The 15200-nt window shown below is 36.3% G+C and overlaps 1 protein-coding gene across 1 annotated transcript in view; it reads right to left on the reverse strand.

The window, feature by feature from the left end:
- Window positions 1-15200, reverse strand: part of ARFGEF1 (ADP-ribosylation factor guanine nucleotide-exchange factor 1 (brefeldin A-inhibited)) — a 166829-nt gene that overhangs the window by 60339 nt on the left and 91290 nt on the right. The window contains exons 10-16 of the mRNA XM_006880532.1: window positions 12545-12644; window positions 12306-12445; window positions 12089-12197; window positions 11248-11449; window positions 6706-6817; window positions 6170-6375; window positions 5814-5898 (exon numbers count right to left, since the gene is read on the reverse strand). Coding sequence (XP_006880594.1) covers window positions 5814-5898; window positions 6170-6375; window positions 6706-6817; window positions 11248-11449; window positions 12089-12197; window positions 12306-12445; window positions 12545-12644 — 954 coding nt within the window. The remainder of the gene's footprint in view (window positions 1-5813; window positions 5899-6169; window positions 6376-6705; window positions 6818-11247; window positions 11450-12088; window positions 12198-12305; window positions 12446-12544; window positions 12645-15200) is intronic.

Here is a 15200-nt window from a genome sequence, read left to right on the forward strand (position 1 = left end):
GATGGTTAGCAGAAGATCCTCAACAAGACAGATGTACACAGTAACAACAATGGGCTTGAACATGGCAGAAACTGTGAGGATGGCTCAGGACAGGCCAAAGTTTTGATCTGTTGTTCACAGGTCACTATGAGTCCCAGAGACTTGACAACACCTCACAATAAGGTCAAAGTGCTCACACTGGCAACATATATGTATCAAAAAAATTCAAACTATAGTTCAAAAGAACATATAAATATCAATAATGATTTAGAAGCCAATTTTATATTATAATGAACACAAGATTAACAATGCTTGAATTTTATTTAAAACGAGATCATTTCCCTGCAGTAACTCAATGATTTTGAGATGTAGACAGTGTCCCTGGGATGCGTTCTACTTTTTAGAAGTGTCCTGGGAAGGAATTTCCTACTACATACCTTGAGAAAGTTGTGAAATACAAGTTGGAAGCCTGCAACGTGGTAGCACTGTCACCAAATGTGGAAATCCAAACAAAAAAAAAGCAAACTCAAACTCACTGCCATTGAGTCAGAACTGACTCTAGAGGACCATCTCTGCAGGTTTTCAAGGTTGTAAATCACACAGGAGAAAAGTATCCAATATTCTCTCAACAAGCTGCTGGTGGATTTGAACTTTCAGAGGGGTATGGCCTTTGGGTTAGCAGCACAACTCATTATTGTCTACACAACCATAGTTCCTTAGACAACCAGAATGTTGACATTTTATATATACAGGAACCAAGATGGACAAAACCTCAGAATTGTTTTTTTTTTTAATTTATTTTTACTTTTTAAAATTATTTTGTGTGCATGTACTGTCAAATCAGATCTGACAGGTACAGGAGGAGACTGCCCCTCCTTCTCCAGCAGAGCATCTGGTGGATTCGAACCCGTGTACCTCTGGGACTGCAGTACAGCTTCTTGCCCCTAGGCCACCAGAGCTCCCTATGTTTGCTTATTTAAATAAACTTCTACTATCCCCCCAAAAGAGCTCTGGTGGTGTGGTACTTTACATGTTGTACTGCTAAACAAAGCATCAGCACTTCAAATCCACTAGCTTTTTGAGGGAGAAAAAGGAGCAGCCTCTTCCTGTAAAGATTTATATCCTTGCACCTTCTGGAAAGAATTTAAAGTAGCTCTAAAGTTAAAACTCTTGTGAAACTAGAAACTCTAGTAGAGCAAATTAGAAGCTGAAAAATTAAGTAGAAAATGAATAACATACAGAAGACATAGTCCGGATACATTAACTTATTATAGTCAGATTTACTTTCAAAGTTTTGATACTTAGAAAAAGAAAAGAACAACAACAAAAAAGTAATCAGAGAAGATCAAAATAAAAGATCACATAATGTTGTCAATAAGTGGCTAAAAGAAGATGAACACTGTTTGGATATTTCAAGTCCTGACTAATAATGCAGCGTCACACAATCACAGATGTGTAGGCAGAAAAGCTGAAGTAATGATAAAATGTGCTTGTAAATCTGGGTTGGGAGGCAGAGTGGGGATCCCAGGAGAAAAGAGGCAGAGAACACATTCCTTCCAGTACTCAAAAGCATGGTGCTCAAACAGAACCCTCTACTGAAGCAGGGTTTGGGACATAGTGTGAAAGCATTATTTTATTCTCCTGACATCTCTATTTATGACTTTATCTCATTTCCTCAAGCTCAAGTTAGGTCTAGTTTTAATGTGATTATTACTTTAAGTCAGTTGTTAAAACTGATGAAGACTGGGGGAGGAGGGAGGGGTTTGTGCGGGGAGAAGGGTGCAACAATGAATGAATGGAATCCCAAAATCTCTGTAGATGCTCATTGAAATGAAAAATAAACAACCTAAATTTAAAAAAAAACAAACAAAAAAACTGATGAAGACTAATCCACACACAAAAATACTAAGCCAGTTCTAAATATATCTCAAATTTATAAAAAAATCATTGTAAATCTCAAATTAAAACAAATACACAGAGCCGATTCTAAATATATTTTGGAAAGGGTTCAGAGCTGCTATACATAGTATGCTGTACATACTATGTATCACAGACGACTTGACCAATAACATACTATGACAGGTTTGGAAGCAGGAGTGGCATCCACTTCCTAAACAACTTGCCTCTGGAAACACTATGAACTTTGATAAATGTCAATAGTTGCAGAGGGGCTTCAGGCCTTTTGTTAATAGGGTCGCTATGAGTCATGCTCGACTGGAAGGCCATCAACAACAACAAATATATCTCAAATTTAAAAAAATTCTTAACAGGATAAGTTTAGGGAGTGCTAATGGACTACTGGCAAGAAGCTGCACTGTAATCCCAAAGAAACGTGGTTCAAGGCCACCCACTGAGTAAGAAGTGACCCACAGTCGAACATTTGGCAAATTTTCAGAAGCAGTTAATCACACAGGAGAAGACTGACCATCGTGGATTCAAACTGTGTGTCTTTGGGATTGCAATGCATTTTCCTACTTACTATCAGGCCACCAGAGTCCTTAAACATTAAGTACTGCACATTATAAAAAGAATCTAGTGATTTGTTTGTTAAAATTCACCTGTATTTTAATGTTTAAAAAAATACCTTAGAATGACAATTCCTTCATGAAATTCCTTTATAGTTCCTGTGCTCTTTAAAAAAAGTTGTCATTTAACTTACTGTAGGGCATATGATCCTTAACCATAAATCATCAGTAGCCAAGAGTGTATGTTCTATTATCTAACAGGCTACTCAATATCACAAAAATTAGCAAGTTATTCTAAAGCTACAGCACATGATCCAAGCCAGCAGTCTAACAGAAAGAATGATAACATACAGTTACACCTGTGAGACCAAGAATTGTAAAACCCTTCACCAGAGCTCCTTCTGCAAGACTAATACTACTAGAAATATTCTATAAACAAAGCTACTATCATGAAGCCAACATCATTCTCAGGGGATTAACTGATAAGTGGTCAGAACAAACAACATGGGATATTTATAAAAATATAGGAGAGAAAGTTTTAATAAGCTTTCAAAATAAGATAAGTATGTACCTACACAGAAGTTATTGTTGATTGCCTTCAAGTCGCACAGGACTCATAGCTACTCTATGAACAAGACTTGAGACTTTTCTGTAACTATCATTTCTCAAGTTCATAGGGTTTCCAGAGGCATATGGTTACACCTTACAGATTCCAGCATCTTCATCCAGTCTCCAAAATGGAGAAAAGGGCTTAGCCTTAAATGCAAGTGTCCTCCTGGAGGTCTTTTTGACTCTAAACAAGAGGCTTAAATAAAAACAACCAAACAATCTACACAGATCCTCAACCAAAACAAGAGCACCATCTTACAGAGTCCAGCTGGTTCATCCAGCTCCAGAATGGAGACAATATGTTATTGTTGTTGTTGTTAAGTGCCATCTAGTACCAATGCTAGAAACAAAAGACCTTAACCTTGCTCTCTAACTATTGTCCTGTCTCTAGGTTCAAGAGTTTCCACAGGCATGTCTAGGAAGTAGATGCCACTCCTGCTTCCAAGCCTGTCTCAATCTGCAAGCTCTACCAAATATTGTCAACCATGTGTAACTATTATGGCATTTGACAGACCAATGGCATACTATTATCATAGCAATCCAAAGTTAAGTCAATACAGAGAAATGACAGAACAGTGCTGTACCACTTAGGAAAATGTTCATTCTTAAAAAAAATTTATTTTATTATTTTTAATGAACATTTACAGAGATTTTGGATTTCCATCCATTCATAGTTGCACTTTTCTCCCTGCCCAGCTCTCCCCTCGCCCCCACCCCGTTCATATCTCTCTTTGAAAAGTAAAAGAAAAATTCTTTCTTTGGTTTACAATCCCCACACACATCCCTCCCACTGCCCTGAGTACATTCTACCATGCAACCTTAATTCTGGACTCTTGTGATAACCATAATACCTTATCATATAACACTTTTAAATGATTTCAAACACAATTAAAACCAGGCTTGAAGACCTGCAGGCCAGAAGGCCCAATTGATTTTAAAAGACCCAGGCCCTTGTCCCAGGTTCTCACTGGCTCTAACAAGAGGCTCTGGCCAGCCAAACAATCCAGAGCAGACTTCCATCCAAAACAGAGAAGGACTCACCTCTCCAAAGCCACATGAGTTTTAAAAGATCCCAGGCCTGTGCCCTAAGCTCTCACTGGCTCCAACAAGAGGCTTCCCACCAGCCAAACAATATAGAGTCAATGATAGAGTCTTTTCTATAACCAAGTGGTTTAAAAAATATAATCTTTAAAACAAAGGTATGTGTAGTTTATAAACAGCTAATAAGGCTACAAACTCTGATACTAACAAAAATAAACTGTTGATGACTTAAAAAACAAGGAAAAAAGTTATCACACTGGATAATGAAAATGATAAAGGGGAGATATTTTTGTTTACTGTATTGTCAATAATATATCAAAAGGCAAATGTGAAATAATTTGAAGAGGGGAAAACAGTTTACATAAAATCAAATCATCTTTGATGAATAAAGAGCTGTTGAATATGCTGTATCTAACACTGTGTCACATGTTCGATACATATTTTCCATATAATTGTACCTTAAACATTTCAAAACAAAACTTTGCATATTATAAATTTTCCTCCTATGTTTTAAATAAATTTAAAATTTTCAGTTATATTTCAGAATAGCAAATATACCATTTCTTTCACTTTTAAAGAATAAAAAATATTATTAGATGCCTATCCCTAGGTAGCACTAAAAATTTCCTATTAATAGATTAATCCAAGTACATAAAAGTGTGATTTTTTTTTAAATAAGCATGGAATATCTAAAACTTTAAGTGTGACTCTTCTACTAGTAGTATCAGAAATTCAGGGACCTATTTATGAAGAAGGAATTACTAAATTTTTTAGTTAAAACCAAAATTTGAACAGTTTTAAATAGTCGGTATTTTCAAATTGCTTATTTTTCCAGGGTGTTGATGCTGTGGCTATGTTTAAATTCTTTCTCTTTTTAGAGACATGTTTAAAAGGGAGAAAATAATTTCACAGGTAAAATGATATAATATCTGATTTGTTTGAAAAGTGTCTAGGGGAGAAGGGCAACTGGAAGGAACAAGCCAAATCATAGCTGATAACTGTGTAATTTAGGAAGTGGATTCATCTCTCTGATAATCTCTGTACTAGTGCTGAGTCTAAAACTCTGAAAGGGGGAAAAAAGTTTATATATAGCATTTTTCTATGTTCTTTTAACTAGAGACAAAAAGATTTTAAAGTTATCTTCTTAAAGTTGAATATGTTGTTATGATGTGTCATTAAAGTCACTTGCAACCCACAGAGACCCTATGTACAGCAGTTCTGAAACCTGTCCTGAGCCAGTCTCACTGATTCTAACACATCAACCACCATTGTCCCAGTCACCGTATCAGTCTATCTCATCCTTTACTTTATATATTATCAATCATAAGACCAACAAAAGTAGAGAATTAAAAATCTAATAGGGAGCTCTGGTGGCTTAGTGGTAAAACGCTGTGCTGCAATCCCAATGGCAAATTATTTGAATCCACAAGCTGCTCTGTGGGGAAAAAAAAAATCAGTCATCTCCTTCCATGTGATTTACTCTCTAAAAACTGGTTGGAGGGTCAGTTTCTACTCAACGGCACACAGTAACAAAAGTCCAAATGGAATTACGACAGAAAATGGACTACAGAGTGTATACTACTCCAAATTATATACTTCAATTTGGTGAATTCTTTAAACTATGCAACACATACCAAAATCAGAGTAAGACCTACTTATACATTGAATTGAAAAGAATTTATCCTATTTAATGGAAAGCTTACTAATAGGAAAGCATACCTGTGGACTGTGAAGATCTGTTGTCAACATGATAATTGAATAAGCCAAAACATAAGCAGTATCTGCGCTAGCAAAAAGAGTTTGTCTGGAAAATAAGTATACCATGTTATAAGCGTTTATATTTTATAATTTTATTTACGTATCTCAACCACCCAATTCCTACAGCACTTTTCATTTTCACTCACAGGGTTTATGTTCTACTTCCCACTACAGTCTTTTTTATCATTACCAAATCACAGACAAGTTCTATGAGGTTAGGGGTTCATATCCTGTTATCTCTGAACCGCCACATGCTCCCCAAGTGCAGTGTCTTGCATATAATTAACTGCTAACATTTGATTTTTAATCTTTCTTACCCTTGGTTGCATTCTAGGTATCTTGCAGCAAATTTTTCCATTAATCGATCAATTTTCTGGGCTTCTCCTGGAAGACGGAAACCTTCTAGAAACATGCGAAGAGCTGAAACAAAGTCTTTTCCTGAAAAGTCATGCTGGTCCACATATGCATACATAACTTCTTTGTTAAACTTATCATTATCGCCCAGGAACTCACCCACCTGAGTCTAATAAAAGAACAAAAGACAGACACTGATATCCTCAAAGCACATTATACGTCTCACAGAGCCATTTAAAAAGCAAATGTGTTAAAATATCAAAGTTAATTGGTTAAGAGGTTAACTAAGTTAAAGTTAAATAAACAGAATGTGTATGTACATATAAAATACAAGCTATTTCTGAGATTAGAAAATTACAAAGCAAATTTAGTAACACCTGTCTTTTCCTTCAGATTTTACATACTGAGGAATCTTAAAGGGGTCAAAATATGTACAATTAAAGAGGTTGCAAAGGAGTTTTACAGAAAAGATGAAAGTGAAATGAAACAATATTCTTACAGAATCTAATCTTTCCTCTTGATGTAAGAACTGGGCAATGTCTTCAGGGGTAGTGCCAAGCATTCCTTGTTCTTGGAGGTACTGAATTCCTCTCTTTGGTTTCTTATTAAACCTAAATAATGGAAAAGTTATAGGAACTTTAGAAAATCATTTGTATTAACCTGAGAAGATCTTAAACAAGAATAAATTAACAGCACTTGCAGAGTGCTAGTGGCATAGTTTTAGGGAGCTATTCTGCACAGGGCTCTCTGGCTCCTCCCATATGATTTCACTGTTGTTAGGTGCCTTCAAGTACAGTACGATTTACTGTATGAACAGATCTGAACCCTGTCCTATCCTATGCCATCCTCATCAACTCTGACATACTTGAGCCCACTGAAGCAGTCACTGTGTCGATCCATCTTATTGAGGGTCTTCATCTCTTTCACTGACCTCCCACATTTCCAAGTATAATGTCTCTCTCCTAGCACTGTGCTCAATGTATCTGAGACAAAGTTTGCCGTCCTTGCCTTTAAGGAGCACTCTGCACTTCCTCCAAGATGTATCTGTTTGCTCTTTTGGCAGTCCATTCAGTACTCTAACATCATAACTCAAAGGCATCAATTTTCTTTTGTCATTCACTGTCCTTCTGTCAGGTAGACAGTTAGTGAATGAAAAGACCAAGGCCTGAATCAAGTGAATATCAGGCTTCAACATCACTGCTCCTAAACACTTTGGAAGGTCCCTGACAGCAGATTTTCCCAGTGCAGTATCTTTATTTCTTGACTACAGACTGGGAAACTCAATGAAGGATAAACTATGAAGAGAACCAACTCTACAGGAATGAGTGAGAGCAACACTTAGAAAAATGAGAATGTATTCTGTTCTCCCTAGGAAAGTGTCTCAAAAAAAAAGCTATTTTTACTACTGATATGGATCATTTCACAGACTACTTTTTGTTACAGTATAGCATATTTTATAATTGCATCTACAGTGGTAAATTAGATTAGGAACAATGCCATGAAATAGATGAATCTGAATAAAGATGTGAATATGAATTATCTCATACATTTAGTACACATTCTCCTAAATCCTCAGGGTTTCTAAGCTCATGTTACATTCTGCTATTAAAATATACATATTAAATTCTGAGAACAATTTTAACTACCATTTCATAGTATTATTTTCTTTATAAAATTTTTTCTGGATAGCCAATGTTTTTAGGATACAGTACAAACCAATCAGACTGGCACAATGACTTGAGGTTTTTCTCTCACCACACCCACAATGACCTACTTCCATCTAACCTATGTTGCTGTGCAACCTGTGAGTCAATTCCTGCTCCTGGGGGCCTTACAGGACAGAGAACAGACCAACAGGGTTTCCCAGGATGTCAGCTGCATAGGAGCAGATCACCGGGACTTCTCAGAGATGCTGGGTGGGTTTGAACTACAACTTGTTGGCTGGCCACGGAAGATGTATTCATTGTGAAACCAGGGTCTCTCCCATAACAGAAGGCATTTTCTTGCTCCCAGATTTGCCTGGCCTCCGAGCTACTGTAGTCACTGGGCAATTATTTTTCATGCTTAAAGATATAATTCAAATATAACTCTTTGCTTCAAAATAACTCATTTTCTAGTTTTATTTTTTACAAACATTTTTTAATGACTGCCCAGTCTCTTGTTTAATTCATCCTTCAGTTGTCCCTTCAAGCTGCTAGCACAGTTATCTTTGAAAAATTGTCATCTGATGACACTGCTCCATGGCTTAAAATCATTCAACAGCATGCCAGTGTCAACAGTAATGAGACAAAACCCCATGTAAAGCATAAGGTCTTTGGTACCTGAATCCAACTCTTGTCTGACCTCCTGCTACTCCTAGCTCCTTTGCCTGCTCAACAATAGTCATCAAATATTCTCTCTTGATTGTTTATCTGTTGATAAACATGAAATTATCTTTCTCTGGGATGCTCTTCTCAGTCCTGTAGTAATGATTCTACCTTCAATGTTAAGTTCAAATTCACTATTAAAACTTCTCACTGGTATACAATCTCTGCTCTCTAGGAGTTTTCATTCTAGTAAAACAAGCACAATTTTAAAACTACTACAAGTATGTAATAAATGTGTAGATTGTCAAATAAGCAGCTAGCTTAAAACAAATATCTAATTTACTGAGATGGTCATGTGTATTTCCTGGAAAAGATGATTCTGAATGTAAGCTCCGAGGATAATGAAATCTTTTATAAGGGGGTGGAGGTGGGGGAATCCTAAGTGGAAAAGGACTGTTCTAACACACAAAAGTATAACATAGCATGGTATTATAATAAACAGCCCTGTAATGTAACAGTAGGTGAGAGGGAGAAGGGGTAGGTGAAATAGAACCAAGCAGATCCAAATCCTCAAGAGCATTCTACACTATTACAAGATACTATCTATGGCTTTACTACAAAGAGCAAGAAGGGAGAACCACAAGCAGATTTTCATTCAAGAAAGACTATTCTCGTTATTTCTGCACTTCACAATGAGCTGAACACTGAAGACCCAAAGGCTCTTTTTAGAGCCAAGAACCCTGGCTTACACTGATGGGCATGAACTACTGAGAGAGTGGAAGATTCTGCCCACACTGACGGACCCAAGCTGAGAATCCCCTGGTTACACTGAACTGATGAACTAGCGGAGAACCTCCCCCACTCCCCCACCCCCCCACCAACTGCACCAATGACTGAGAGGCAAAAGGAAGAGACAAGTTGGGATCCCAGGCATCCTTATCTGTGAAAAAGCAGATGAATTTTGTAACAAAAAAATAAATAAAAAATATAAGAAAAATATTTAGAAAAAAGAATAAAGTGCTATTCAAACATAAAAAGAAAAAGGAAAGAAAGACTATTCTCCTAAAGAAGGAGAGAAAAGTGGAAAACAATACTAGACAAAGAAGAGCCAATTAACGTCAAGGCAAGAGAGAGGATAGTCTAATAAGAAAGAAACAAAGTGCAGAGATATTCAGAAAGAAGGACTAGGACTTAATAACAGATTAGAATCCATGAGTGAAAGGGAAATCTAAACTCTTTTCCAAGAATATGGCTTACAAATTTAGTAAGATTTGGGGGACACTGGCCTTATTATAACCACAGAAGCAATAAGGTTTTCTATGTTTCGTTTGTTTTGGATGAAAATATTGGAAAGTGGTCTTACAGGGAAAAGAGAGACAGACTGAGTTAGCTATGGACATGCTAAGTATAAGACACTTGTCAGAAAATAATATCTGCCAGTCAATGGTAGATAAAAGTCTCAGCTTTAGTAGAGATGGTCACAGTAAACACATTTGGGAGGGGTGAGATTTATGGACAGCAGCAGCAGTATTTTTAAAAATTATCATCTAGAACAGAAGGGGAAAAAAAGGACTGAGGAGCAAGATCTCAGAAATGCTGACATGTATACTGAGGAAATACAGCTCATAACAAAGGCAGAGAGGATGTGGTCCAACAGGCAGGGAAAACAGCACAATATCACAGAATGAACAGACACAGAAGAACATCACATGGAAAGGAACTGTTTATATTAAACAAAACACGAAACAAAAAGCAAATTCAGTGGCTGAGAGAAGGACTGATGATGAGACAGACCTATACTTTCAAGATGCTTCAGCTCATTCCTCAAAACAGAGTTTGATACCATGGCAAAACCTGATTCAGAATTCATCTGTAGACCTTATTAAGTCCTATTATTGATTCCAAATATCTAGTGAACAATTAAAATTGCTGAATTTGGCTACATCCTAAAGCAATTTGTAAAATTTATAATAAAGAATATGTATAAAAATATTTGTCATACTAACAGTGAGAAAAAGTCCTGACGTTGACCAAAAGGTATTGAAAGTATTATAGAGATATGTGTTACAGCAAATGTGGCAATCAAGAGAGTGAGGGGATTTATAAAAGGCGATATCATCTTTTCTATCTCATCTCTTTGAAAGCAGCACTGGTCAATAAGAAGGAAAGCACCATGGTGAGATTGTATAGAAACAAAGTCCAAAAGGACATGGATGCCACAAAATTTGTTGGGAAAGCCAGATATTTTAAGATCTGAATCTGGTATTCCAGTTGGATAGTACGCTGACCACTTTATCAAATTATAAAATGAATTCCATTATAATGGATCAATAATAATAGTGAGATTCTAACTCAACTAAGACAAAATAAAATCTAGTAAGGAATAATGCTAGATAGAAGAAGTACCAAATTTTAAACATATCTCACTTAGCAAACTTAACAGGATTTCATAACTATAGATGAAATTTTTACCAACAGGAAACAATATATGCTATAAAATTAATTCATATGAGTGGATCTCAAACACATTATGAGTCTGTATGGGAAAATGAACAATGGATTTGAATAAGAAATCACCAGAAGTGTGGATTCAGAAAAACAAATCACCTTTTTAACTCTTTGAAAAGTGGTAATAATAAGAAAGGAATTAAAAAATAACTAAAAGTAGTATATACATGTAGCACAAGAGTGGCAGAATTCTGGATAGGTATTTCTCCTTAAACTCTGATACTTACAAATCTATCCCTTGCTCAATTATTTCCTTTTGTTGCTTAAGAACCTCAAATTGTTCTGGATTATCATTGCCAGACATCTGTGTACTGTAGCTGCCTATCCCTGATGATGATGTTGACTCCAGAGAATTTAGACTTCCATATCTGTTTATTGTCTCAGGATGTTTGATTTCACTTGTCTCCTGCTCTGAAGGTTTTTCCTGACCTGTAACATGAAAATGTAATAAATTATTCTGTCAAAGGAAAAAATGAAAAGAAACATAAGAAAGATAAAACTAAGTTTTTAATAAAGCAAAATATTTCCATGTTGCTTGATTATCTAACAGAGACTAATATATAATACAAGTAAAATACCAGATACTCTGACAATATATCTTGATATTAAAACAATACATCATTTGCACCATTTGAAGGAGCTCTTTTTTTAATGGCCATTTCAGTGCTGAGTATTCACTAGGTCTTTTGGATTCAGTCATAATCAGGTAACACTAGTGCTGCTCAGAAGCTATGAGTATTCTCTGAATTACTTAAATAAGCACCAAACAAAAACAATCTTCTTAAACACATCAGTTTTTTACGTAGGGTTGTCCCCCCCTAATAACAGCTTTTAACAAATAGCAGAAATATGGACTCCTTTAATGTGATATTAAAAATATTACAAGGAAAATTTTGAAATACAGTTTTGATAGTTGGAAAATTCTTTTAAAGCTCACAGGGAATGTGTCTTCATCAGTTAAAATGAGTACACAGATCATGAACTGTTTTAATGGCATCTGCTAACTGTCCTCCAAAACATCATTTACTTAAAATGAAAAGAGAATTACAACTCGAAATGTCCCCTTACCAAGAGTTGTCTGGGAGTTGGGATTCACATATTGATCCTTACTCCATTCAACCATGCACTTCAAAATTGACACTAAGCATTCTAAACCTTTTTTCCTCAAGCTCAATTCCTACAAAAGAATTGATAAGTTAAATACATGCAAAATAATATTTAAAAAAAATAAACATGTAGCTCTACTTTGACAAAGTTTAAATTTTAAAAAGTCAAAGGTTCTTACCTGAACATTACTCATACCAAGTTCTTGACTGCCCCGTCCTTGAGCAATTTTTGATAGATCATTTACTAATCTTTCAAATATATTTGCTGCATTTAAATCACAGTCATAGTTTACATAAATATCCACTACACTCTGAGCATCTGCAACAACATAAAGTATTGACTTCATATCTGAATACATGTGGTCATTTACATATCTTAGCATAAGAAAAAATAATAATGGAAGGTAATTTTAATTACCTGCACAAATCCTTGTCAGAGTCTGAATAACCATCCATTTGTGGTCAAATGAGCTGGTAGAAGTTTCCAGTATATACAGGAAAATTTCTTTAAAGAATACCTGGTATTAAGGGAAAATTTGATTATGTACAATCACAGTGAAACATTACAAAACCATAGAGTGGGGATGTGGAAGCAGGCTTCTCAAGAACATGAGTCCTTTTAAAGTCCATCTCTGAAATATGAGAATGAAAATAAATGAGTGGATGGCTTACGGAAGCTCGTGTTATCTGCACTGCACCAGAAATTGTTGTGTTTTGCTTTCTATTGCATATTCGGTACAAAAGAAATCTGCCAAGATTTGAAATCCTTAGAAGAAATTACCATGTGATAATTTCTTTAACATATTTACAACATTAACAGAGCCTCTTTCTATCATCTGGGTGAAAATTTATCATGCTTAGAAGTTACTGTTTTTACACATTATACTACTGTGTAAGCCTGTTATTAAACATAACTGCTATTTTAATCAGTAGTAATAAAAAAGAAATCCTGATGGCTTGAGACTTAGGCCATCACATCACGGACCAATCAATGGGAGATGGGTATTGAATGCTGTAGGCAAAAGTAGGAAGGGATAGTGGTGGAGTAAGGAAGCGTGGGAGGGCAGCAACATTGAATCTATTGGTCATTGCTATAACTGGGCAATTAATTGTCTTTCATCTCCTCTTTGCTGTGGAATGCTTGTCTGTCAGATACTATTATATATATTTAAAGATTGAGACAGACTAGGAAGGATTGACCATCCACTTCCGAAAAAACAGGCCTTCGAAAACCCTTAGTACAATAGAGCACACTTAGACTAATGCTTGGACTAGCTGACAGGACAATTGAGACTGAGATCTTAGAAATGGAAATACAGAGAAGAAGGAACAGCTGTAAGCAGATACAGTGATTGGAACATAGAACCTGAGAAGCATGAATGTAGAAAAACTGGACATTGTTAAGAAAGAAATAGAACGCATAAATATTGACATGTTAGGTACTGGCGAAATAAGATGGCTTGGCATGGGACATTTTGAATCAGCCAACTGTTGATTTACTATACTGAGGATGAAAAGGTGAGGAAGAATGGGGTTGGTTTCATAATTAAAAAATTCATTTCTAGATCCATCCTGAAATACAATGTGGTGAGCATACGCATACAAGGAAGTCCAGTGAATACCACTATCATTCAAATATATGCACCAACAACTAGAGCCAAAGAGAAGGAAATAGAAGATTTCTACCAACTTTTTCAGTCAGAAGCTGATCAAACATGCAATCAAGATGCATTGATAATAATAGGCGAATGGAACGCAAAAGTAGGGAACAGGGAAGAAGGATCAGTAGCTGGAAAACACGGGCTCAGTGAGAGAAATGAAGACTGGAGATAGAATGATAGAGTTCTGCACATTCAATGATTTATTCATTGCAAATACCTTCTATAAGAAACATAAACGCAGGCTATACACATGGATCTCACCTGATGGCATGAATAGGAATCAAATAGATTCCATTTGTGGAAAGACTCGGTGGAGAAGCTCAATATCAGCAGTGAAAACCAGGCCGGGTGCTGATTGTGGCACAGACTACCAACTACTCATATGCAAGTTCAAGCTGAAGTTGAGGAAAATTAAATCAAGTCCACGGAAACCAAACTTTGATCTTAAGTCTATCCCACTCGAATTTCAAAACCATATCAGGACCAGGTCTGAGACCTTGAGCACCAATGAGAATAGGCCAAACGAACTCTGGGAGGATATCAAGAAAATCGTTCATGAAGAATGCAAAAGATCATTACAAAAGCTGAAAAAGAAGAAAACACCAAGATGGATGTCAGATGAGACTCTGAATATTACCATTAGAGCGCCAAGAAACCAAAGCTAAAGGAAGAAATCAAAGAGCTAAACAGAAAATTTAAAAAGGCATCCCGGAATGACAAAGCAAGATACTATAATGAAATGTGCAGAGAGCTGGAGTCAGAAAATCAAAGGGGCTGAACTCGCTCAGCGTTTCTTAAGCTGAAGGAGCTAAAACCCAAAGTCAAGCCACGGGTGGCAATACTTAAGGATACTTTGGGTAGAATGTTAAATGATCCAGGAAGTATCAAGAGAAGATGGAAAGAATACACAGAGTCATTGTATCAGAAGGAATTGGCTGACACAGAAGAATTTCATGAAATGACATATGAGCAAAAGCTTATGGTGATGAAGGAGGAAGTTCAAATTTCTCCGAAGGAACTGGCAAAAAACAAGGCTCCAGAAGTTGATGGCATACCAATTGACATATTTCAACAGACAGACACTGCCCTGGATGTGCTCACTAAGTTGTGCCAAGAAATCTAGAGGACAGCCAGCTGGCCCACTGACTGGAAATGATCGATTGTTTTTGTTTCCATTCCAAAGAAAGGTGACCCAACAGAGTGCAGAAATTATCAAACAATATCATTAATGTCACACACAAGCAAGATTCTGCTGAAAATTATCCAAAAATGTTTGGAACAATATGTCAACAGAGAACTGCCAGATGTACAGGCTGGATTTAGAAGAGGTTGTGGTACCAGTGATATTACAGCTAATGTTAGATGGATCTTGGCAGAAAGCAGAGAATACCAGAAGAATGTCTATCTGTGCTT

This window comes from Elephantulus edwardii, unplaced genomic scaffold (genome assembly GCF_000299155.1).
Source record: "Elephantulus edwardii isolate Elephantulus edwardi_28Jun2011 unplaced genomic scaffold, EleEdw1.0 scaffold00008, whole genome shotgun sequence".
In the NCBI taxonomy this organism is placed as follows: domain Eukaryota; kingdom Metazoa; phylum Chordata; class Mammalia; order Macroscelidea; family Macroscelididae; genus Elephantulus; species Elephantulus edwardii.